This window comes from Ascaphus truei, chromosome 13 (genome assembly GCF_040206685.1).
Source record: "Ascaphus truei isolate aAscTru1 chromosome 13, aAscTru1.hap1, whole genome shotgun sequence".
Lineage (NCBI taxonomy): Eukaryota > Metazoa > Chordata > Amphibia > Anura > Ascaphidae > Ascaphus > Ascaphus truei.
In genome coordinates, this window is record NC_134495.1 from 12,428,826 (window position 1) to 12,453,591 (window position 24,766).

The following is a 24,766-nucleotide window of genomic DNA, read 5'->3' on the forward strand; positions in this document are numbered from 1 at the left end:
TACCAATGAAGTGTTCGTTTTATTCGGAAGTTAGAAAAGGAATGGAAAAAAAAAAAAAAAACTGTCTCTTACAAACATTTAAAAATTAAAAACTGAATGAGGAGGACAGATTCAGCTGTAGGATTATTTAGCAAACACCGGTCATGATTAGAGCTTCCTACATTCAGTGAACATGTAGATCCCGAATGTTGGCCCGTGGAAAGTCTGTATTACAAGTTAGCAAAGTCTAGTACAAAAATAGTCTGACGGGACAGCGTAGTCTTGCATTATTCTTCTTGTATTCAAAGGTGAAGTTTGGCTGCAGAACGACGCTCTTAAATACGACTCTAAGGTTTGATTCGATATAGTGCAAGGTCAAGTTCAGCATTGGGACAGAACGCCTAAATAATGACGGGGGATAATGCTTTTCAAGTGTATTAGTGATGTACTGTGCTTTTCTTTCATACGATGGCCAACATCTTCTCATTCAATTTTTAACGCTTCAACACAAATCCTCAGTCTTCCAGTAACCACGAAAGACAGAGACGGCTTCTATAGGGTGCTAAACAACAGGATATTGGCTCTGAAGGGGAGGCTGTAGGAAGCCCTCTGGTTCCTTCATTGACCCCTTATGTCCATGCTCCAGCACCATTGTGAAAGCTGCCTGGCGGGTTCTTCTCCACAAACCATCAGGTGTTCACGCAGAGGAGAAAAACAACAACCAAAAGGAGGATTGGGAAAGGTAAACCAAAGCAGTGCTATTTGTCCCGTAAACTGTCCAGTTGTTCCTGGTACTCGGTGAAAAGGCGCTGGAAACGCAGGTTCTGCCCAATCAGAGGGAGAAGCTCCTTCAGCAGTTCTCTCTTCCGCAGACCCTGAGCAGGACAGAATAAAAAGGTGAGGGCAAAGGCAGGTAACTTGGAAACACCTCCCCTAATGTAATCATCCCAGAGGCGTGTGGATAGGATGTTCATCGACTTACAACGTACTCAGACCGGGATGTTGGGTCACTTGCAGGCATGTTGCAACGGAAATCCAGAAAGTGTAGATTCTGGATTTATACTTTGGGGGACTGTGACCTCCTCCTTTTAAGAGTCTCATTCACCCCTCCCCCCACGGGGAACCCACTAATTAGTGGCAGTAAGGGTATTTAAAGGGTGAGTTTCTTTTGCAAAATATGAATGCGAAGCAAGGGAAGTTCAGCTCGTGAGACTAAATCATTATTTATTATTAGTGTGGGGATGGCCGTTGGGGGGACGGCCTTGACGAGGCTGGAGGCTTATCAAGTTTTGGCCAAGAAACGTAACTAAAGATCCCTACTTTTGAATAAAGAAATACGATAGGGTTTGTAATGATGTATTGCAGGCTTTATGCAGCATTTAAAAAGAGAATTAAGAGATAAGAAATAGTTTTGTATTGCAAGCTTTTCAGCAGCGTTAAGTGTAAAAAGGTTGGGGGTGCCTTGGCATTTAGTTTTTAAATTGTGTTGTAGTATAAAGCAGTACTGTGCATGAGTGCACACTATCCAATTTTTCTCAGGGGTGGGCAACTCCATCCTCAAGGGCCACCAATAGGTTAGGTTTTCAGGATATCCCTGCTTCAGCACAGGTGGCTCAATCAGTGGCTCAGTCTTCAACTGCTCCACTTGTGCTGAAAGGATATCCTGAAAACCTGACCTGTTGGTGGCCCTTGAGGACTGGAGTTGCCCGCCCTTGTTCTAGACAAAGAACATTAAAAACTTCTGGCAAAAATGACAACCCATCACTTCCGGCGATGCTTTCAGCCAACACGAACAGCCCACAGATAAACGGTCACTGCTGGTTGATCACTGGATGTTAGTGGCTGGTGGGATAAGCAGCCAGAGGACAATCTGTGGTTACATTGTGTGTAAGGAGGAAACGTCTCTTACCAAGATTTTCGATTCCCATTGGCTTCCGGCCGAGTGATGAATTGGGCCCAACAAATCCTGACACACATCCCGCAGCCGCTGCTCGAACCCTGAGTGGGATCAGGCACAGAGAGGACGTGTTACTAGGCTCACCTCTCCTGACCGGCAACGATCAGGCAGGCGTAACCCTCCTCCACCCCCCCCTGAGTGCCAGGAGCTAGCAACGCGTGGCTCTGCAGTGCATCGCAAGCCCCATGGGCACACAAGGGGTTAAAGTAGCGATCCTTTTTGTAAGAGGGTTTCTAGTTTAGGGGCTTCAGTGGGTCATGCGTCATTCATTCATTGCGATTCTGCAGCTGGCCAGCTTCCTGAATGAGCCAATGAGTACAAACAGACCTCATGAACCTTCTCTGCAGCTACTTAAACAGTCAGTCCTCCGAGGACTCAAGCGAACTAATGGCAGAGACATGTTTAAGGGGTCACACCTGGCGGATTCGTATCTTTAAATTTTTACCAAACTGACATACATACATGTTTTTTTTAAATCAAATCAGTTTGTTAGCAAGGTAAGTGGAGACTCGGGCGGGTATCATTCCCTCTGCCTGCTCCCTAATATTTATCAGTGTTCGACAGGAAGTTGCACAGGCAAACCTTCTCCCCTGTCCCCTCCCCTCATCTTTATTGGCTCTCTGCTAAGAACATGGGGGAGGATAAGGACAGGGGGGTGGGAGGATAAGGACAGGGGGGTGGGAGGATAAGGACAGGGGGGTGGGAGGATAAAGACAGGGGGGTGGGAGGATAAAGACAGGGGGGTGGGAGGATAAAGACAGGGGGGTGGGAGGATAAAGACAGGGGGGTGGGAGGATAAAGACAGGGGGGTGGGAGGATAAAGACAGGGGGGTGGGAGGATAAAGACAGGGGGGTGGGAAGATAAAGACAGGGGGGTGGGAAGATAAAGACAGGGGGGTGGGAAGATAAAGACAGGGGGGTGGGAAGATAAAGACAGGGGTGTGGGAAGATAAGGACAAGGGGTGGGAAGATAAGGACAAGGGGTGGGAAGATAAGGACAAGGGGGGGAGATAAGGACAAGGGGGGGAGATAAGGACAAGGGGGGGAGATAAGGACAAGGGGGGGAGATAAGGACAAGGGGGGGAAGATAAGGACAAGGGGGGGGAGATAAGGACAAGGGGGGGGGAGATAAGGACAAGGGGGGGGGAGATAAGGACAAGGGGGGGAAGATAAGGACAAGGGGGGGAAGATAAGGACAAGGGGGGGAAGATAAGGACAAGGGGGGGAAGATAAGGACAAGGGGGGGAAGATAAGGACAAGGGGGGAAGATAAGGACAAGGGGGGAAGATAAGGACAAGGGGGGGAAGATAAGGACATGGGGGGGAAGATAAGGACATGGGGGGGAAGATAAGGACATGGGGGGAAGATAAGGACATGGGGGGAAGATAAGGACATGGGGGGAAGATAAGGACATGGGGGGGAAGATAAGGACATGGGGGAGAAGATAAGGACATGGGGGAGAAGATAAGGACATGGGGGGGAAGATAAGGACATGGGGGGGAGATAAGGACAAGGGGGGAAGATAAGGACAAGGGGGGGAAGATAAGGACAAGGGGGGGAAGATAAGGACAAGGGGGGGAAGATAAAGACAGGGGGTGGGAAGATAAAGACAGGGGGGTGGGAAGATAAAGACAGGGAGGTGGGAAGATAAAGACATGGGGGGGAAGATAAGGACAAGGGGGGGAAGATAAGGACAAGGGGGGGAAGATAAGGACAAGGGGGGGAAGATAAGGACAAGAGGGGGAAGATAAGGATAAGGGGGGGGAAGATAAGGACAAGGGGGGGAGATAAGGACAAGGGGGGGAAGATAAGGATAAGGGGGGGGAAGATAAGGACAAGGGGGGGAAGATAAGGACAAGGGGGGGAAGATAAGGACAAGGGGGGAAGATAAGGACAAGGGGGGAAGATAAGGACAAGGGGGGAAGATAAGGACAAGGGGGGGAGATAAGGACAGGGGGGGAAGATAAGGACAAGGGGGGAAGATAAGGACAAGGGGGGGAAGATAAGGACATGGGGGGGAAGATAAGGACAAGGGGGGGACGATAAGGACATGGGGGGGAAGATAAGGACATGGGGGGAAGATAAGGACAAGGGGGGGAAGATAAGGACAAAGGGGGGAAGATAAGGACAAGGGGGGGAAGATAAGGACAAGGGGGGGAAGATAAGGACAAGGGGGGGAAGATAAGGACAAGGGGGGGGAGATAAGGACAAGGGGGGAAGATAAGGACAAGGGGGTGGGAGGATAAGGACAGGGGGGGTGGGAGGATAAAGACAGGGGGTTGGGAAGATAAAGACAGGGGGGGAAGATAAGGACAAGGGGGGGAGTTAAGGACAAGGGGGGGGGGGAGATAAGGACAAGGGGGGGGGAGATAAGGACAAGGGGGGGGAAGATAAGGACAAGTGGGGAAGATAAGGACAAGGGGGAAGATAAGGACAAGCAGGGGAAGATAAGGACAAGGGGGGAGATAAGGACATGGGGGGAAGATAAGGACATGGGGGGGAAGATAAGGACAAGGGGGGGAAGATAAGGACAAGGGGGGAAGATAAGGACAAGGGGGGGAAGATAAGGACAAGGGGGGGAAGATAAGGACAAGGGGGGGAAGATAAGGACAAGGGGGAGATAAAGGGTACAAGAAACATGGCAGGAAGCCTCACCTTCGTTTACAAGGTACCGTGCATAGATGAGGAGCCAGTGACGGTATTCCTGGCTGGACTGCAGCATGAGCGCGGCCGCCACCTGGTTCTCCAGGTGAGCAGTGGTGGTCTCCTGCTGCACCAGGTGTGGCATGGAGAAGAGGCGAGCGGCCTGTCTGCCTGCACTGCGGGGGGCAAACAGACCCAGGTCATCAAGAGGCGCCACGGGCAGAAACAAGGAGCGCATTGCAGCGGTTTGCATGCAGTCAACACAGAGGTGGAAGTCTGAGCCTCTAATTGGGCCACCTGTGCCGAATCTGGGACTTACTTGGACGATCGCCCCTGGATTATGGCTAGTGGTCCGGAGCACATCATGGCGTCCTGCGAGGGCAAGCAGTTCCGGTAATCTGCACACTGTGCCAAGGAGTCCTGCCGGTCAGACACCAGGTTCCTGGAATGAGGTGGGGACAGGGTTGTTACAGCATCGTGGGGGAAGTGGGTGTTATATTCAGAATTATAATGAAGCAGTGACATAATAAACTAATTCCCACCATCCAATATGGCAGGGGTGCGCAAACTGAGGGTGGCACCCCTGCCATATTTCCCCCCCATTTTCTGGGGTGGCACGGCGCTTACAGGAGGCCACGCGCTCATTCCCACAATATTTGCCGGGCGAGCATGCGAGGCCTCTGTACGTCTCTTACCTTCTGGCGATGCGTTGCCATAACAACGCGGAGTCAAATGACGCTACCGATGCTGGGAGAAGGTAAGGAAGGGAGGGGGGTGGGGGGGAGAGGAGGCAGGGGGGGGCAAAATGGGATAGGCCAGGGGAGCGCAAACTTTTGCTGCTGCGCCCCACTGTCTTGCTTGTGCCCCCCCGCCCCCCACCTTGCATCCGCATCAAATTACGCTGCGGGGTCACGTGACATCAGGTCACCCGCGGTGTCATTTGACGCATGTGATGTCACATGGCCCCACGGCATCATTTGACACTGCGTTGCCATGGCGATGCATCACCGTCGGCTGAATCACGGTAAGTGGAGTGTTGCAGGGGCCTCACGCGATCCCCAAGCATTACATGAAATGCATTGGGGAAGAGCGCGGGGCCTCTGCAACCGACCGCGCCCCCCAGAAAAATCTCACGCCCCCCAGTTTGCGCACCCCTGGGATAGGCCACGGGTGGGCAACGCCAGTCCTCAAGGGCCACCAACAGGTCAGGTTTTCAGGTTATCCCTGCTTCAACATAGGTGGCTCAATCGAGGACTGCGCCAGTGATTGAGCCAACTATGCTGAAGCAGGGATATCCTGAAAATCTGACCTGTTGGTGGCCCTTTAGGATTGGAGTTGCCCAGCCCTGTACTAGAGGCAGAGTAAAATACAGTGACCTAACCAGGGTCATCAGAGGAACACTATTACAAAACCGCCGGCTCCCACTTCAGAGGCCAGCACCTTAACCCTTTTGCTGCGGCAAGGAGCATGCAACGGAGTGCAGAAGTGAAGGGTTTATACAGCCTCCTACTCACCACGTGGAGAGGGAGGGATTGAAACAGTATGCCTTCCCATTGGACAGGCTCAGCACCGGGATACCCCTCTGCGTCAGCAACGTTTGTGAAACCGTCATATCATTCCCTGTGAAGTGGAACAAACCAGTTTATTTCACGGGGGGGGGGGGGGGGGTGTCCAGCTCCGGAGGAAACACATGTACCTTTACAAACACACGTGATTATTAATAATGGCAACAAGGATCGTGCACAACTGGGGGGTGGAGGGGGAGGTGAATATTTCCGTTACAAAACACATTATTGCGTGACCATGTCCGACGTACACACAGCACATACCTGATAAAATGGTTTGTAAAGATTCATTCTTTATTACAGCCGTCTGTTTGTGGGTATCCCTGCAAGGAAGACAGAGCGCAATGCAAATACTGCTCACACCCTTTGCCGCCCTTTGTTCACCAAACACCATCGTCAGGGAATATACATCCCATGTGCATGTATATACAGTGGGTCCTCGCTATCTGACACCGCACAATGCCGTCCGCCAGGCGCAATATCCGACGGTCACCGCCGCCGATTACCATGAACCCGCTATCCGACGGCGGATTGCGGGACGCATTCCGTCGGATCAGCGAGGACCCGCTGTGTTGGGAATCGAGACGGAGACAGACCCTGCGATATACACAACGGTGTCTAAAAGCAGCAGGCGCGCTTGGAAATACTACGCCGGTGCCTCTAGCACTGAAGTGGTTAAAAGAATTACGCAAAAAAAAAAAAAAAAAATATCACAGAGAATGAAACGCACGTTTATTTTTATGCGAAGGGGCCTTTTGTATATCCGCCAAAGCAGCAGACTGGGACGTTTTCGTGCAAAACTCCCTATTGCAGGGAGGGGGGGGGGGGGGGGTTAACTCTAGTCCTCAAGACCCCCAACAGGTCAGGTTGTCAGGATATCCCTGCTTCAGCACAGGTGGCTCAGTCAAAAACTGAGCCTCTGATTGAGCCACCTATGCTGAAGCAGGGACTGAAACCTGACCTATTGGGGGGGGTGGAGTCTTGAGGACTGGATTGGAGAACCCCATACCTATTGATTTCAAAGGGGAATTTTGCCTGAAAGTGGCCCCCCGATCGGCCAACACAGAATAAGGTTATTAATGAATAGTTGGATTTAACTCCGTCACTGCCACACGGGAATAACAGCAATGAAAAACAGCAACATACAAATAACAATTGGCAAATATTGCACGATTCCCTCCCCCCCCCCCTTTATTTGTCCCAAACCCCTAATCTGGGAGGATGTTCCATGTATCCACTACCCCTAATCCGTGACGTTCCTCAGATTCCGACCCCTCCAAATCTTGCTTTGGTACGGAGAAGAGCTGGTTACCATCCCCCGCACACGGTGCACTTGTTACCCGCGTGTCGGATGGTTTTGTCGGTAAAAATCGGCGTGAACTCACCAGACAGAGAGTGCGGCGGCAGCTGTGAGCGCCATGACGTAAGATCCCGTACACTGCAGCGTGGAGATGGGAGAGGGCAGGATGATGGGTGGAAAAACTCGCCGCCCGCTGCCCGAAAACATGGACAGCATCCGCTTCTCGCAGGCCACGCACACCACCTCACTGCGGCAAGAAGAGATACACGCGTCACGAGACGGAATTCGCCCTTTCTGCGAGATCAGAGGTTTTATCTTCTCTCCCGCCCCCCCAGGCGTAGCCCCCCTCCCAAATGTCCCGTCTAAGCAACTACTTCAAGGTCAAGCACAGGAGGCTCAAGGACACGGCTGAGCAGAGCAGATGTCATCTCTAATCAGAGAGCGATGACACAAGAGATACAAAAGTAAGGGCTGTTCTATACTGCGTGCGCGCGCTACACCGTGTTGGCGGAGGTTAGTCAGCCATTCTATAATGGTGCCGCGCGCGCACACGGCAGGGAGCGTGGAACCGGCCGACGGGGGGGAAGATGAGGAAAATAAAGAATTTGCGGCGCTACCGCCACTGAAATGTGTGTGTGTGTGCGTGTGCGTGTGCGTGTGTGTGTCAAGATGAATAAATAAAAATTATTTTTATTGTGCAACGGTTTTTTTTATTTGAAAAATATTATGTAATACATTATTAACTCATACACACACACACACACACACACACAGACCACGTGCCTATCGCTCACCGTATACACAAAAAGCGCACGGCTGCGCACACTATAGAACAGCCCTTACACTACTGTACTTATTTTTATAATTAAACTAAAAAGGGAATTGTATGAAACAAGCCCCGTGTGCGGGACGTATCGCAACTGAAACGGAATCAATACGCACTTCAAACTAACGGCCCGCAGTTTGTACAATGTAATAGTGATTAGGTTTTTATTATAAACGTCATTTTGTGAGACAGGCCGCGGGAATAAAGAGCGGACATACAAACGGTTTGGGTGAGCTTGGGGGGGGGGGGGGTCGACATTTGGAAATTCAATAATCTGCCCGTTATTCTAGTGATGGGGTGGGGCCAACTCCAGCCCTCAAGGGCCACCAACAGGACAGGTTTTCAGGACATTTTCAGTCGTTGACTGAGCCACCGGTGCTGAAGATGGGATATCCTGGAAACCTGACCTGTTGGTGGCCCGTGAGGACTGGCCACCCGTCCTAGAAAGTCCCTTGCACAGAGCTTACCGTGAGGGGCAGAAAGGGCACGAAAGATACACATTGATATATCGTTTTTTTTATGACCAAAGACAAGGTCCCGCTCCACCCTCGTCTTCACCAGAATTAATGCGGCAATCCCACCACCAACACCCCCCCCCTAAAATATGAGGGCATCACACAAGCTTTTTCATGGGGTGCGGAACTACTTTAAACATCATTTTGTTGATGCATTTCACCGGTTTATGTCACTGCATCCGCCGTTGTCGTGACAACCCGTTATCCTAATCCACGTGACCGGCAGCTGCCCCTTCAACCCTCCTAGGGAGGCACAATCTCAACAACGGAGATCGCCAGGATTTCAAGAGGGTGGGATTGGGGGGAAAAAAACCTGCAGCTCAAGGACTTCGCTGCTGTTAGAGTAAAGCAGGTGTTTATTGTGCTCATGTGCATGCCATTACCCAGAATCCCTTGCTGCAGTGGAAGCACTGTATGCTGGGAGACAATGGGGAAGGGCAGGGTTACAGACCTGTCTGAGACGTGGGAATGTGCGCACCCGGGGGATTATTTGCTGCACACTGGGGGGATATGTGTCATTTATTTACCCGCCACAACGTTTTTACTGTCTGGTTATACCCACGTACCAGCTTTACGTGGTATAGCCACCAACCAACCTCGTGCTGAGGTTGAAATAGCTGTCTGTGTGGAGGGTTACTGGCTCTGCACTTTTTTAGCCCAGGCTGTGCTGAAAAGCTGTATAACGCAGCAGGTGTACGCTTATAGGCATCCATGTTAAAAAGGATGATCAGTAAAGAGTGACAGACTGTGCTCATTTGCATGTCATTACCCAGAATCCCTGGCTGCAGAGGAAGCGCTGTTTGCCAAGAGATAATGGGGAAAGCAGGGCTGCAGACCTGTCTGAGACGTGCAAATGCACCAAAAGTAGGATTTTTATTTACCATTTCTTTTTTAGACTGATTATTAGGTCAGGATAGCTGCTTTACCCCCTCCCCCGGGATCAGGCACATTAGCACCACACTATTATTAGCACTTTGGGACAAAACTAACTTGCTGCCGGCGGCCGCCAGAATCCGGCTGGTAAGCAACGACTCCCACTCCTTCCCTTCCCGGTGACACTTGAGCCGGCTGAGCTTGGATCCCCCGACGGCCGTCACGCCGTTCTCCACCTCGATGTACATGGAGGGATCCATGCTTATCTGGAAGGGTGAGGAGCAGGAGATGATAAAGGGAAGCGTGAGGCGACGAGGTGAGCGGACGCAGAAACCACGGGGGCAATGAGGGACATGGATCGGCTGGCTCTGTGTGACCAGACATAGGAGAGCAGAGAAGATGTTGGGGGGCAGGCAGGAAATGGAGGCGGAAGTGACGCCATCACACAGCTCATGGAAGAGATCTGGGCCTGGAGGTCCATGGTATCAGAGCCGCCCTTCTCTACTCCCCCAACCCCCGCCCCTCGGGAAGGAGATAGGATAAATTCACAAGTCTAAAGGAACAGCGAGGGTGTACGTCCCCAAATACAGGAAGTACGAAGAGCCGAGGTTGAAAGCCGTTACCGTGCAGAACCCGAGAGAACGACCCGCTTTACCTTCCCGGGAGATGCCCCCCCAGCTCACCCACCTGCACAGTGAAGGATTTCTGGAACGCTGGGGTTGGCAGTTTGTAGGTTAACGCCGGCGTGGCCACGCACGCGATTTCCTTCTCCGACGTTGATGCAACCTGAGACTGAGCGCACAGCGAAAATTAAGACAGCGAGGTCTGTGCTCATCATCACTATATATATCACATCTCTGAGCGCCAGCGCCGGTAATAACAGTCTGCATCAAACATATTGTATCTCTCAATGTCAGCACTTGGGACACACTGGGAACGCACGGGATAACGCAATGGAAAATGAGCTTTATGGATTGATCTGACATGATCTAGTTCAGAGGTAACCGACCCCAGTCCTCAAGGGCCACCAACAGGTCAGGTTTTCAGGATATCCCAGCTTCAGCACAGGTGGCTCAATCAGTGGCTCAGTCTTCAGCAACCTGTGCTGAAGCAGGGATATCGCGAAAACCTGACCTGTTGGTGGCCCTTGAGGACTGGATTTGGCCGCCCCTGATCTAGTTGCTAAACTCTTCAGGAAATTAATGGTCTACGCTAAAGGTTTACTGTCCTGTTACCGTCTCTGTATATGTGGGCTTTTCATAGTGATATCAATGATCCAAAGTCTCAGGCTACGGCCCCGATGGTAACGGCTGCACGCACGCCGGAGCTTCTGGCGGCGCGCGCACCCGTTTCAGCCGCGACCTGTGGTCTGCGTCTGCGCTTGCAGTGGACAGCAGGAGATCCGACAGGGGGCGCGGCCATGATGTCACGCGGCTGGTTCGCCCTCATTGGCTGAACCCCCGCCATGACGTGGCCAATGCTCGGCCGCCGCGCCCAAAATCTTGTCTTTTGGCCAAGGCGGTCGCGCATTGCGCCGTGTGCGTGCCCACACACGCCGACTGGGGCCTGTCCCATAGAGGGCAGTGCTCGTGTGTAGCAAGCACGCCGTAGCGTGCGCTGCAGCAGCCACTGGGGACCTGGCCTTATGCACCCAGCAGTTTATTTATTAAAGTTTTAATAAAACTAGACAATGAAATTAAATAATGAATGTTACTGTACAATTGCATTTACATTACAAATAATGACAGCATTCACAAATGACATTGTAAAGGACTCATTTTTTTCCTTCAGGCCACATTTTTCATCAACAATACAATGGAGTCTTGGGAATGAAAAATCCGATTGTGAGCTCTTCAGGGCAGGAACTGTAAATTCCCTGCACGCCGTCAGTGCTGCACGGAAACAATTAAAATGGCGGTCACCTGCACGGTGAGGGAGACGGACATGAGGCGGGAGTCTTTCCGAGGCCGGCCCTTCCTCCTCTTCTCTCCGCCGTCCGCGTCGGTCTCCCCCTTGCGTTTGCACAGCGTTTTGGTGGCGGTCGGGGTCTTATCCTCGCTGTCGCTGCTGCTCTCCGCGTCTCTGGGTTTCGGGTCCTTGGTGGCGTTCTGCTCTTTCGATCTGTGCGGGACACAGGGATGAGAGTCACACACTTCTCCTGGACACGGAGAACCGGCGGTACAACGCTGCATGGCGACCGAGAACCCACTAATGTTACCTAGAAGTCAGAAACCTTCGCTACAGCCGTCAAAATGATCAGCTGACCGCCCCAAGGGGATTTCAAGTCCACCAACAGATACTGGATTCATAATTAAATGAAAGTACTAAGGCAGGGGCGGCCAACTCCAGTCCTCAAGGGCCAACAACAGGTCAGGCGTTCAGGATATCCCTGCTTCAGCACAGGTGGCTCAATCAGTGGCTAAGTGGAAGACAGCTCCACCTGTTTTGGAGCAGTCATTAGCGCAATCATTCATAGATTGCTATTTAGTCGCCCGTTACATCACTGTGGTGGCCAACTCCAGTTCTTAAGGGCCACCAACAGTCTTCCAATGAGCCACCTGTGCTGAAGCAGGGATATACTGAAAATCTGACCGGTTGATGGCCCTTGGAGTTAGCCGCCCCTGTACTAAGGAATGTGACACCCTATCTAGCAGTGTGAATATCGGTCTCACAGTCCACGATATGCTTAATAGCTTTGCAAATGTAGAACAATTCAAGCAGCTTGCTGTATGGATTAGTGACAGGATCCCACATTAATTAAACATGCAGCAGCGCTTCCAAAGCTGCATTGATTACAACAGTCATTAAGCATTTTATATAAGCGCCCGACGGTGGCCATATTTAAGACGACCGTTAATACTTTCATGTTTTTATTACAAGAAAAGTTGAAAGAAATTAAAGGAATGTGATTTAAAAAAAAAAAAAAAAAGGCAATTTCTAACAGAAAATATATATTTTTTAAAGTGTGACGGGGGCGTCATTCGGACGCGGACATCGCTGGCTGCAGAGGAATCATGTTTGTGGTCAGTACATTACGGCGCAAGAGCAAGATCACAGAATGGGACAAAACGGTGCGACTTCCGGTCACCTGTCCACAGCCGTCTGGTTCAGGTGGGCGACCGCAGCCGTCCCGGAGGTGGCTTTCGATCTCTCTGTGAATCGGGAATCAAGTGCTTTCATGGGCTCGATCTTAGACGGGGTGGTGAGGCCGGCGGGGGCCACGGGGTTGGTACAGGAAGCGCTCCCGCTATAGAAATAAAAAGTAATAACACTGTGTAAAATGAGCTTCCGGTATGTTCCGTGACTATGACACACACACACACACACACAAAATTTGGCCAAGGTACTGATGATCACTGCAGAAAATGCACACACAGGTCTTCTCAATAAAAACAATGTGAAAGTTCATTACTTCATATTGACGTTTCGGTGCACAAGCGTCGATACCAAGCAATACATTTTCAATTTGGTTACGTTGATAAGACCAGAGTGCCAAATATATATGTAATATATGTATATATACACACACACACACACACACACACACACACACACACACCTTGTCCTCTGTCGCTCTACTACTAAAACTCTCCCGTCTCGACTACTTTAACCTTCTGCTGCCTCTCACCTGTCTCCCCTACAATCTATCTTAAACGCTGCTGCCAGAATCACTTTACTCTTTCCTAGATCTGTCCCAGTGTCTCCCCTGCTGAAATCCCTCCTCTAGCTTCCTATTAAATCCCATATTACTTACAAAGTTGTTCTCGTCACAAAGCTTTACACTCTTCTGCCCCTCTTTACGTATCAGCCCTAATTTCTCGCTATGCACCATCCCGACTCGTGCGTTCTGCTCAAGGATGTCTTCTCTCTATCCCCTTTGTGTCTAAAGCCCTCTCCCGCCTTAAACCTCTCTCACTGACTGCCCCACACCTCTGGAATACCCTTCCCCTCAATACCCGACTAGCACCCTCTCTCTCCACCTTTAGGACCTTCCTTAACGAAGCATATGGGTAGCTCTGTGGCTGATACTATACATCTCAGATACACTGACCTTGGCCCCTTGGGCACTCACTTACCAGAACACCCTCCTACTGTCTCTGTAAATTCTCCCTACTTGCCACTTAGATTGTAAGCTCTTCAGGCAGGGGCTCCTTTTCCTAATGTTTTATGTCTGCAGCGCTTATTCTCATTGTGTTATATTATGTCCCGTGTATTGTAAAGAGCTATGTGCCTGGATTGGCGCGGTATAAATAAAGATATACATACATACACTCCTGTGCCTTTTCCCCTTGGTACCTCTCTTTGTTGGCGGCCTCTTCCGCTGGCTTTGTGCTGTTTCCCGCAGGCTCCAGGCTGCTTTTGGCGGCTCCCAGGGAGCTGGTGGTGTTGGAATCCAGGGATATGAGTTGCTGGTTGCTGTGCGAGGACAGCATGGAGCCCGCCAGAGACCCCGAGATTGGAATACTGTTGAAGAACGCCGTGGAAAAGTCCCTGCAGTGGGACATTGACCAAATACAGAACATGAGAATCCGGCCCTGCGGCCGCCGGTATACACGGCTCTTCGGCCTTCTTCTCGGGCAGCTCAGACACCGCATCCCTACCGACTTTTACAATAAGCCTCATCTTAATGAGCTGCACGTACCCAGTGTCCAGCTGGGCGATGCACAGCGGAGTTATCCTGCGGCGGCCGTCTGCTGTCCGCGTCTCCACCTGCTTCTTTAAGAGGTTCTGCAGAACACGCGCAGGGTTAACGCTCCGGGGCGAGGGACACGCGCGGGGTTAACGCTCCGGGGGGTGGGACATGTGCAGAGTTAACGCTCCGGGGGGAGGGACACGTGCAGAGTTAACGCTCCGGGGGTGGAACACGTGAAGAGTTAACGCTCCGGGGCGAGGGACACGTGCGGGGTTAACGCTCCGGGGGGAGGGACACGTGCAGAGTTAACGCTCCGGGGGTGGGACACGTGAAGAGTTAACGCTCCGGGGGGTGGAACACGTGCGGGGTTAACACTCCGGGGGCTGGAACATGTGTGGGGTTAACGCTCCGGGGGTGGGACACGTGCAGAGTTAACGCTCCGGGGGTGGGACACATGCAGAGTTAACGCTTCAGGGGTGGGACACGTGCAGAGTTAACGCTCCGGGGGGTGGAACACGTGCAGGGTTAACGCTCCGGGGGGTGGGACACGCGCGGGGTTAACGCTCCGGGGGGTGGGGCAGTCGGCACATGCTGGGTCGCCAGCGCCTCTCGCGGTGAAAAGGTTTAACCACAACCTGGGTTTATACGGAGCACCAACCTGAGCTGCAATCTCTGGTGCTCCCGGGTTTTAAACATGTGTAGGGTTACCATTTCCTTTAACCTCTTTGCTGCCAGGGGGGCAATGTGTTGCCAGAGCCTCTGGCAGTGAAGGCGTTAACAGGCACCCCAATGCGGTCTGCAGAGATTACCCCATCTGCTCTTACTTTGCAGATACCCGCTTCCATTTAGTGTTGGCATTGTAATAAGGGGCTTCTATTGTCCAGGTGCGCTCAACTCCAGTCCTCAAGACGCCCCCCCAACAACAGGTCAGGCTTCCAGGATATCCCTGCTTCAGCACAGGTGGCTCAAACAGTCCCTGTTTCAGCACAGGTGGCTCAATCAGTGGCTCAGTCGAAGCAGGGATATCCAGAAAACCTGACCTGTTGGTGTTTGGACTGGAGGTTAGCACCTCTGGATTAACAAGATAATTTGATGGTAAATTGACATGTACCAACCCCTCGTCATGTACTTGAAGACAATCCCTCCCCACCCCCCATTATTGTTGTTGTTGTTGGGGGACAGCAGCTTTCCTGCAAACACTGCAGCAGGTAACAGGAAAGCTGTATAAAAAGGACGACGCTAAAAGCGACACACACGATGCGCTCATTTGCTGGTCATTACCCAGAATACTGGTATGAAGAAAATTCAGGGGGCGTCATGTGACTACGGGGTGAATAATCCGGTTTGGGGACCTGACATGCAGATACCCTCCAGGCATTTAGATCTACGCAAAATCTTTGAGCCACAAAAGGGTTAAATTAACCTATGTGGTGCCAAAGGAAGATGCTGTCACCATAGGAGTGAAATCGCCATTAAATGTACAAGGCACCGAGCAGAACGGGGGTTGCCCTGTTATTCCCGTGTAGCTGTGGGCTCACGGTTCAGACTGCGTGCTGTTCCTACCTTCCTGATGTCCTCGAGGCTCTCCCCGTTCACCATGCTGGCCACTTTGGGAGCTGGGACCTCCCTGTGAGCGGCCGCCCCCTGCTCCGCTTCCTGCTGCGGCGGCTGCCTCTGCTGGAACTTCAGCATCTCCGGGTTCTCGATGATGGTGTTGGGCAGCTGGGGCTCCGTCGTGATCGCCAGGCTCTTCCCGTATGTGCTTTGGTGGATGTTATTCTGCAAGTAGCCAGAGCAGATGCGTTGATGTACACGGCGCGGTCTCTCTGAGCCCCCATCTTTAACCCTCCTTGTGATGGAAGGACGTGACATTTTACAGGGCAAAGCTTTACTGGCACGGAATGTTATTGAAGTGCTTAAAATCAGGGGTTCTCAACTCCAGTCCTCAAGCCACTACCTCCCCAACAGGTCAGGTTTTCAGGATATCCCTGCTTCAGCACAGGTGGCTCAGTCAAAGACTGCGCCACTGATTGAGCCACCTGCACTGAAACAGGGACTGATTAAGCCACCTGCGCTGACACATGGATATCCTTAAAACCTGACCTGTTCGGGGGGGGGGGGGTCATGGAGGACTGAAGTGGTGCACCCCTAGGGTTAACCCCATTAAAGCTGAAGAGATTAACATCCTTAAAGGGCTAGCACTTTGCAACGCATGCAGGCTGCCCCACGCACTAAATGCGTTCAAGTGCAGCTGACACCCTTCCCCCTTTCACCCTAGGACCCCGTATTCTAGAGAAGGCCAGGAAAAGGGGGGACGGTATGTAGGAGCAGGGGAGGTTCTCCCAGTACCTTCTCTTCCTCGCTCAGCGGATCACCCAGCTCGTTCTGGGAGAAATCCAAAAATGCCACCGACCCGTCCATGGAACACACCAGGATGCCCAGCCCGTTCAGGGTCCTGCCAAGTAACCAGAGCACAGGCGGTTAACCCCTCAGGGGAGAATGGGGGAGGGGGGGGGGCACACCACAGGGACTGAGGGGCTGCGGCAGCAGAGCATGGCAGCATAAAAGCTGTGATCATCTCACCAGAGGCTGCTGTGGATTAAACTCTAGGGGAGGGGAAGCAGGAACTGGCAGACTACGGCACTATATCATGTCTTCAGCATTGTCACACTTATATACTGTTACACACACAACTGGGGATATATATACATATATAAAATAAAAAATTAATAGATGATACCGTTCTGTGGCTAACAAAATGCTTTTACTTGTGCGAGCTTTCAAGATACACTGATCTCTTCTTCCGGCGGTGTTACAATGAATGAAGCCAAAAAAGGAGTTTTTACTTTAAAACAGTGCATACTGGAATGTGATCTGTGATTGAAGTCTATCCCTCCCCCCTGTGCAGTATGCGTTTTATGACTTGCGGTGTTAAATGGTCCCTGAATGTAAGAGTGCGTGTGTATATGTAAATATACATTTGTAAAGCGCCCGCAGAGTATACATACACACACAGGGCTGGGTTATATATATAGACACACACACACACACTGGGGTTACACTTGTATGTCCATACACACATGTAGTGGTCACACACACACACACACACACACACACACACTGTGGTTACACTTCTATACACCTACACAAACTATACTGGGGTTACACTTGTATGTACATAGACACGTAGTGGACACACACACACACACACACACACACACACACACACACACACACACACACACACACACACACAAACACTTAAATGAATGTATGTATATACACACACACACACACACACACACACACACGACACCTAGAAAAGAAATAATAATTTATATACATACTATAAAAAAATCCAGTTTAAAACTGGACAAGAAGCCAGCCGTGATTGTATCCCAGTTAGTACAACGGCCCAAGTCTTAATCCCTGTATGGAGTTTCTAGTTCACATCCAAACAAAAAAGTGCCCTATACATAAATATCATGTATTTCTTCTTGCACACCTCAATATAATGTGCAACTGGAAACAATGCAGCAGCCACGAACAAGTTTGTGATATATATAATATAAAGACACACACACAGCCACGAACAAGTTTGTGATATATATAATATAAAGACACACACAGCCACTAACAAGTTTGTGATATATATAATATAAAGACACACACACAGCCACTAACAAGTTTGTGATATATATAATATAAAGACACACACACAGCCACTAACAAGTTTGTGATATATATAATATAAAGACACACACACAGGCGCTAACAAGTTTGTGATATATATAATATAAAGACACACACACAGCCACTAACAAGTTTGTGATATATATAATATAAAGACACACACACAGGCGCTTTGTTTCTAAGCTCTAAAAATGTCCATTTCCGATCATTTTCTCCTCCCCCAAAACATGCTCAAAGATACCGAGATCAGGGGAAAGGAGGAGGTGGGATCTCCTGAGAGAAAAAGGCTTCTTACCACGAGATGTCCATGATGGATTTGTCGAAGAGGTCGTGGACGACGACCAGAGGTCTCTTCAGACTGGTGAGCTACGCGGGAGACAACAGGACGTGCTTAGGAAACAAACACTGTAACAAAGAACAGCGCTGCAATCTGCAGGGACGCCGGAAACGGCCTGCGCGCTGGAAGAGGAGTGCACGCAGGGAGCAGCCTCCCGGCAGAGGCCGTGGGGACCAGATACGGTAAGGGAACTGAACCGCCTCTGAAAAAAAATGCTTGGAATACGAGCAAAGGATAAAGAAGGTTGTTTGTGTAGGGGGAACAACTCCGGTTCCCAAGGGTCACCAACGGGTGAGGTTTTCAGGATATTCCTGCTCCAACGCAGGTAGCTCAGTCGAAGATACTGAGCCACCTGTGCTGAAGCAGGGATATCCCTAATACCTGGCCTGTTGGTGGCCGTTGAGGAAGGAGTTGGTCGCCCCTGCAGTAAGTAAAGGGGAACAGTGCCATTTTTGTTTTTGCCCACAAACATGCCAAGTGTCCCTGTAACCAAAGGGCGGTACACAGGCTGCCTCACCCACACGGACAGTGAGCGATCCTTGCTGCCCACAGCACAGCAGCAGTAAGGGCCACTGGACTTGCTGGAGCTTCCATTTTTCTGCTTCTTTTTGAAGATTTTGGGGTTAAATTTCTGAAACGAGAACACAAAAAAAAAAAAACACAATTATTTTCGGAGAAATAATAATATATAAAATGGTTAGTGATTTTTTTTTTTTGATGTTATACGTTACATTTTATCATGACGCGGTTACTTGACACTTTACTACTCCGGGGTGCAGTGAGAACGTGGCTTAGAATCGGAGGGGTTATCGCACATGAAACCTTTTCACTGCCCAGGTTAACGACACGTTATAAATTGCAAAGCCCAAGAAAAAAAAATAGGACGCCGTCTGTTTTGTGCCGGAGACCGGTTACAGCTGGAAATCCTCTGTCTAAGTCTTTTCTCCAGGGCGAAAAAAGTAAAAAAAAAAAAATTGTAACAGCTCAACCCCGTTATAACGCGATCCGTAACAACGCGAATCCGCTTATAACGCGATGCGAGCGCGGCTCCCAATTTTTGTATTTATGAATACTTTACAACACGGTTATTGGTGTCTTAAATACTTTATTGTACAATTGATACAATTGTACATTATTTCTCACGCAATCCGCTTATAGCGCGATGTGATTCTTTGGACACCAAGCACAGCGTTATAAGGGGGTTGAGCTGTAATTATTTTTTACACGTTGCGTTCGAAACGTGTGAAAAATATCAATTTTTTTAAAAATTGTTTTTAAAAGTGTATTTTTTTTAGCCAGAGAAAAGAGCTTGGACAGAGGATTTTCAGCTGTAACTGGGCTCCAGCACAAAACAGACAGTGTCCTATTTTTTTTATCCTGATCATATATTTTATTTCTAAATCTTCCAGTGGTTTTGGAAAAAAGGTAAAAACATTGTGTGAGAATCTGTTGGAACTGCGGGCGTGTCACACTGCGCGCAGGGGCCGCCACGCCCGTCACGCTGTGCGCAGGGGTCGCCACGCCCATCATGCTACGCGCAGGGGCCGCCACGCCGCGCGCAGGGGCCGCCATGCCTGTCACCGTCACGCTGTGTGCAGTGGCCATCACATATCTTACCACCACGGTGACGGCTTTCCGGTGTCCCACAAAGTCCATGTTGGTTTTCCAGCCGTCGCGCTCGATGATCTGCGCCGTAGGACCAGAGTTGTTCATGGCGTGAGCCGACACCAGATAGTGCCCGTCTGGAGACCAGCTGAGACGCAGCACGTGAGTGGTTCCTCCGCACTGCGGGGAGAGAGGAGGCCGGGATTATCGCTGTTCTCTGCCTGTCTGCTGGGTGTCAGCACGACATAAAACAGAACAATAATATCTTCTATTTACATACAAAGTCTTCCCACTGCTGCAGCCACTTCTTGGGTGGAATCCTGGCTCCTTTTGTGATAGTCAGCCCTGCTCTGCCCAGATGGGAGACATGGACTGAACACAACACCTCAACTATTACACTTACTCCTAGCATGAACCCTTTAAGTTCTGGACCCTCTACGTTTCTTGCGGCAAATGTCTACCTCTCACTGCCCACACATCCTCTGCAGATCCCTCCCTGTGACGTGGGCAGGCGGGTACCTCGTTGAAGGGCTTGGTGATGCTGGTTTCCTGCTGCCAGTCCAGGGTCCTCCACACCTTGAGGCTGCGGTCATCCGCCTGAGAGGCGATGTACTTCCCCACGGGGTCCCACGTCAGTCCCTTCACCAGGCCCGAGTGGCCACGCAAAGTGGCAATGATCTCTGAGCCAGGGAAAGAAGCCACATATTACCCACACAGAGGGGCAAAGAGGGCTTCTCATATGAGTCACGTCCCCGGAGAACCTTCATTTTCACTCAATAAGGCACTCGGGGATTGCGACAATATCAGGAGGTAGTGGGCCCTCAGTGATGATACCACAGTGCAGCAGAAATTCAGGTTTGTGTGTAATCCCTTAGACGTGGATACTCAACAACGAGTAACAAAACTCTACGGAACATCTCCATGACTCAAATGATGCATTATTCCAGAATACTTCTTTCTGGAGGGAGCATCCCAGAATCTGAAATGCATGTTCCACCAGAAGAAGATCCTCTTTCCAGAACATAGGAGAAAAGTGAAATAAGGCTTTACAAACCGAGGGAAATTGGCATGAAAACCCATCACAGGTTATATTTGAGCGGCAGTTTTTAAACAGCAAATAATCCCAAATGAACTGAACTTCCCCATGCACCTTCCCCTTCCTACCTGGGAATTTCAGCACGTTCCAGATCACCACGGTGTTATCCACGCTGCAGGAAGCCAGCCAGGCGTCATGTGGGGACCACGCCACGTCCATCACATCTGAGGGAAAGGGACAAGGACGCACAATGCCGCGTGAGGGTACGAAAGATAAAAAGGCTGTAACCGCCAGGTTTATAATTTGAGGGGGCCTGTGAGCTCCGGCGGGTCACCTTGCACACCTCTGCTCTCAGCTGGTACTCACCTCCCGTGTGACTCCGGAGAATGGAGACACAGCGCCACTGTTCCACATTAGCCAGTTTGCTGCTGGAGCCAAATACAGTGCTGGGTCCGATGTACCTGAGGGATGAGCGCAGAGAGGAGCGGCCTCATATACACCTCTGATGCACACAGCACGTCCATAACCCTCCTCCCCCCAGTATAAAGATACTAATTACAGCAACACCCGAGACCTCAGCCAGAAATCCACCAGTTGATTCTCCTTTATAAGGGAACCCTAGGTCACCAATGTCTTGTGTTCATGTACATTTAACGGATCACGTTACAGACATTACCCAATCAGAATGCCCTATCCTGCAAGGATCAACGACCTGATCGCTTTACCTCTGCCTGCATGGAACCTTCTGACCTGGAGAGCTCCGATTGGCTCACACAGCTGCCATGGTTACACTAAATCTGCCTTACTATCCTATAAAATGCACGGCAGATCTAATTTCTAATCCAAGACTAACTCGTGGTAATAATACAACAACTCAAACAGTCATAATAAAATTATAAAAAGTATTAGTAATTAAACATCTCTGCTACATTGAATCCCATAATCACTCATATAGTCTTTCTTATGACACTTTATTATCCCCTAAGACAGGGGTGGTCCTCAAGGGCCACCAACAGGTCAGATTTTCAGGATATCCCTGCTTCAGCACAGGTGGCTCAATCGAAGACTGAGCCACGGATTGAGCCACCTGTGCTGAAGCTGGGATATCCTGAAAACCTGACCTGTAGGTGGCCCTTGAGAACTGGCGTTGCTCACCCTTGCCCTAAGAGGTAGATATCCCTATATTATCCTGCTTGGATGGTACGCTCTTGGAACAGCATTGAGTTTATTGCCCTATCATGTGTAATGCATCATTAACCCCTTCACTAACACACTACAATCTCCTCCAGCATCAGAGGTTACAAGCCCAGCTGCAGTGCACGAACAGGCATCCTCAGCTCACCCTGATCGTTTCCACACCATGATGAGCTTGTCGTCCCCTCCGGAGGCCAGATACACTCCATTGTTGGACCATCGCACGCAGTTCACACAGGCTGAAACAGAGTGCACACAAAGATGAATCCCATCCCACCCTGACAACACACTCACAGTGCTGTGCGCTGTCCTTGTTCGGTGTATATTCATTGCAGATCGCCAAGCCTTATAAATGGACTTACACAATGAATTGTGTGTACTACCTACCTCTGTGGTCCATTAAAAAAAATAATACCACCTGCACAAAGTGTAATACTATTATACTCTCCCTTTACTTCTCCCCTTCCGTGAGACTCTGGATTTTAGATGGGGGGGAACTTTGCATGAAACTGACCATTTTAATAATCGACTATGTCTTCGTATATTGTATATCTCATAGGCCAGGGGTTTTCAGGCTGTCCCTGCTTCAGCACAGGTGGCTCAATCAGTGGCACAGTCATAATGATTGAGCCACCTGTGCTGAAGCAGGGACATCTTGAAAACCTGACTTGTTGGTGGCCCTTGAGGACTGGAGTTGGCCACACCTGTCATAGGCAATTGTGTTCATTGGTTGGTTTCTAGGATTTGATCATTTTTAAAGGCTCGCCTTGTATTGTGCTCTGTGCCTAAAGATTGCTCCCATAGCCCGATCCGAGGGACATGTGCCATTATCTTGCACACCCTAATTTGCTCAAGATAGAGGTTCAGAAAGTGTGACCCCTCCCCCGGGGAATATATGAGCTATGTTGTCTGGTACCCAAGTGGTTGTCCATCTGGCAGAGCATCTTGGGGATACACTCATTCTTCTCATCTTCCTCCTTGAGGACCGGTGGCATGTTCCAGATAACGACTTTCCCGGAATCTTGCCCTGGGAGCAGAAAGACGCCAGTGAAAAGCCTCGGTGCAAGAGGGCAACATATATTCGGGATTTGCTATCAGATTAAAAAGCTTTCATTCAAACTGCAACTAAACTAATTCCACAGAGTATACATCATTAAAAGATGGATGGAAAAACTTTAAGCGGTGCAATGGCTGCGTTGATTCCCCAATCGCATTAAAAATAAGTACATAAAAGGCGCTACAAATGTTTTTCAAATTAAAACTAGTGACACAGAAGTGTGAGATTAGGATTAATAAAAAAAATAAAGGCAGCTTCTACAAAAAAATATATATTATTTTTTTTAATTCAGTGGAACGGAGCATCTCACTAGCGACTGTTTCTACCATGAACGCAAAAGAAGGGAGTATGAATGGCTCTTATTTTGTTGATTTTATCTTCACAGTTTTGATAATGGGTGACATTCCATATAGATATATCTGATACTTAATGATTACATTTCCTTTGAAGCAGAGAATGTGTGTCTATACACAGCAAGCTGAAAACGCACCTTGCCCTCCGGTAACAAACTTTGTCCCATCGGGATGGATATCCACTGAAAAGATTGGCTTGCCTGGCATTAAGAATGAAACAAGAGGGGCATAAAACAGTGTTTATGGTAAAGTATGACATGGTATCTTTACAGCATGTTCCCCCAGAGGGGGCAGATCCTTAAATAACTCTTATATCCAGGATTTAAAAAAAGGGACAGGTCTGTGTATTAAGGTGACACATATATGCACTTGGCTGTTACATAAGTGACGCTCATTAAAAAAAGGGCCTTGTGATAGGGTTCACCTGTGACTGATAAGACAAGTGACGGGGCTCGCATGTCACCCGATACGCACAGGTGTGACAAATCTTTACTGTCACCTGCACAATTCCCATTGAACTGACAATTCTCCCGTGAACGACTCACTTGCCACTTCAGTGACAAGCGTCGCCTCCAGTGTGACAGAGATAACAGCACTCCCCTGTGAGAGGGAAACGAGTCCCCAGGGGAGCCGAGAATGCGGAGATGACAAATGTAACGCGGGCGACCATTTTATTTCCCTTTAGAATCTTTTCATTTTCTTTGTTCCATCAGCACTTAGGGAGGTGGCCCCCTCATCTGGTCCCAGGGGCCACCATGTATCCATGTGGCCCCCCAGGAATTTTAACCACCTGAACTGTAGCTCTTGGGAGCTCTCCCCCAGGGGCCTTCAGAAAGACTCAGACCCCATGTGGCCCCTCACAGCTCATGTGGCCCCCAGGGGCCAATTCTTGCTTATGTGGCTCCCAGAGGCTCCTCGGTCTCCAGTGGCCCCTAAGTGCCTCTTGCCAGCTCCTGTGGCCCTCGGAGGCCTCTCACAGCTCCTCCCTCACCATTGTGGTTGACCCAGGTGGGTTTCAGGAGCTTCATTGTCCCGCTGTACCCAGGGGGGAGGGTGTCAGCTCCGGCCGCCCATGGGGCCCCGGGGGGGAGCTCCCCTGCTCTCTGTGCCGGCTTCTCCGCGCCCTCTCAGCGCCGCTCCATCCCGCCCCGGCACCCGCTGCAAAACCGGAAGTCCGCGGGGTGCGCCGCTCAAAACGCT

At 50.2% G+C, this 24,766-nt stretch overlaps 1 protein-coding gene across 3 annotated transcripts; it reads right to left on the bottom strand.

Moving 5' to 3' along the window:
- On the bottom strand, positions 1 to 24,766 carry HIRA (histone cell cycle regulator). 3 transcript variants are annotated; one of them, XM_075568539.1, is made up of 25 exons: positions 24,558 to 24,766; positions 23,704 to 23,766; positions 23,073 to 23,183; positions 22,305 to 22,395; positions 21,329 to 21,423; positions 21,091 to 21,186; positions 20,446 to 20,606; positions 19,939 to 20,106; positions 18,839 to 18,952; positions 18,280 to 18,350; positions 16,641 to 16,746; positions 15,855 to 16,070; positions 14,301 to 14,386; positions 13,955 to 14,122; positions 12,747 to 12,905; positions 11,581 to 11,779; positions 10,346 to 10,450; positions 9,776 to 9,924; positions 7,530 to 7,691; positions 6,409 to 6,467; positions 6,094 to 6,199; positions 4,899 to 5,021; positions 4,592 to 4,755; positions 1,889 to 1,977; positions 1 to 854 (listed from the first exon to the last, which is right to left on the bottom strand). In XM_075568539.1, exons 1-25 carry the CDS (start codon positions 24,592 to 24,594, stop codon positions 738 to 740), a joined length of 3,015 nt encoding a protein of 1,004 aa, XP_075424654.1. In that variant the 5' UTR covers positions 24,595 to 24,766; the 3' UTR covers positions 1 to 737. The 3 variants fall into 3 exon arrangements, with proteins under 3 accessions (XP_075424654.1, XP_075424653.1, XP_075424652.1); XM_075568538.1 differs by having other exon boundaries at positions 10,346 to 10,444; positions 13,955 to 14,149; XM_075568537.1 differs by having other exon boundaries at positions 13,955 to 14,149.

Coding starts and splice junctions, on each gene's coding strand:
- HIRA (XM_075568537.1), bottom strand. CDS start 24,594: ATGAAGCTCCTGAAACCCACCTGGGTCAACCACAATG. Junction 22,396..23,072: donor CCAGATGGACAACCACTTGG/GTACCAGACAAC, acceptor ACTCTGTTTCAG/CCTGTGTGAACTGCGTGCGA. Junction 9,925..10,345: donor AGAAATCCTTCACTGTGCAG/GTGGGTGAGCTG, acceptor TCACCCTTCCAG/ATAAGCATGGATCCCTCCAT.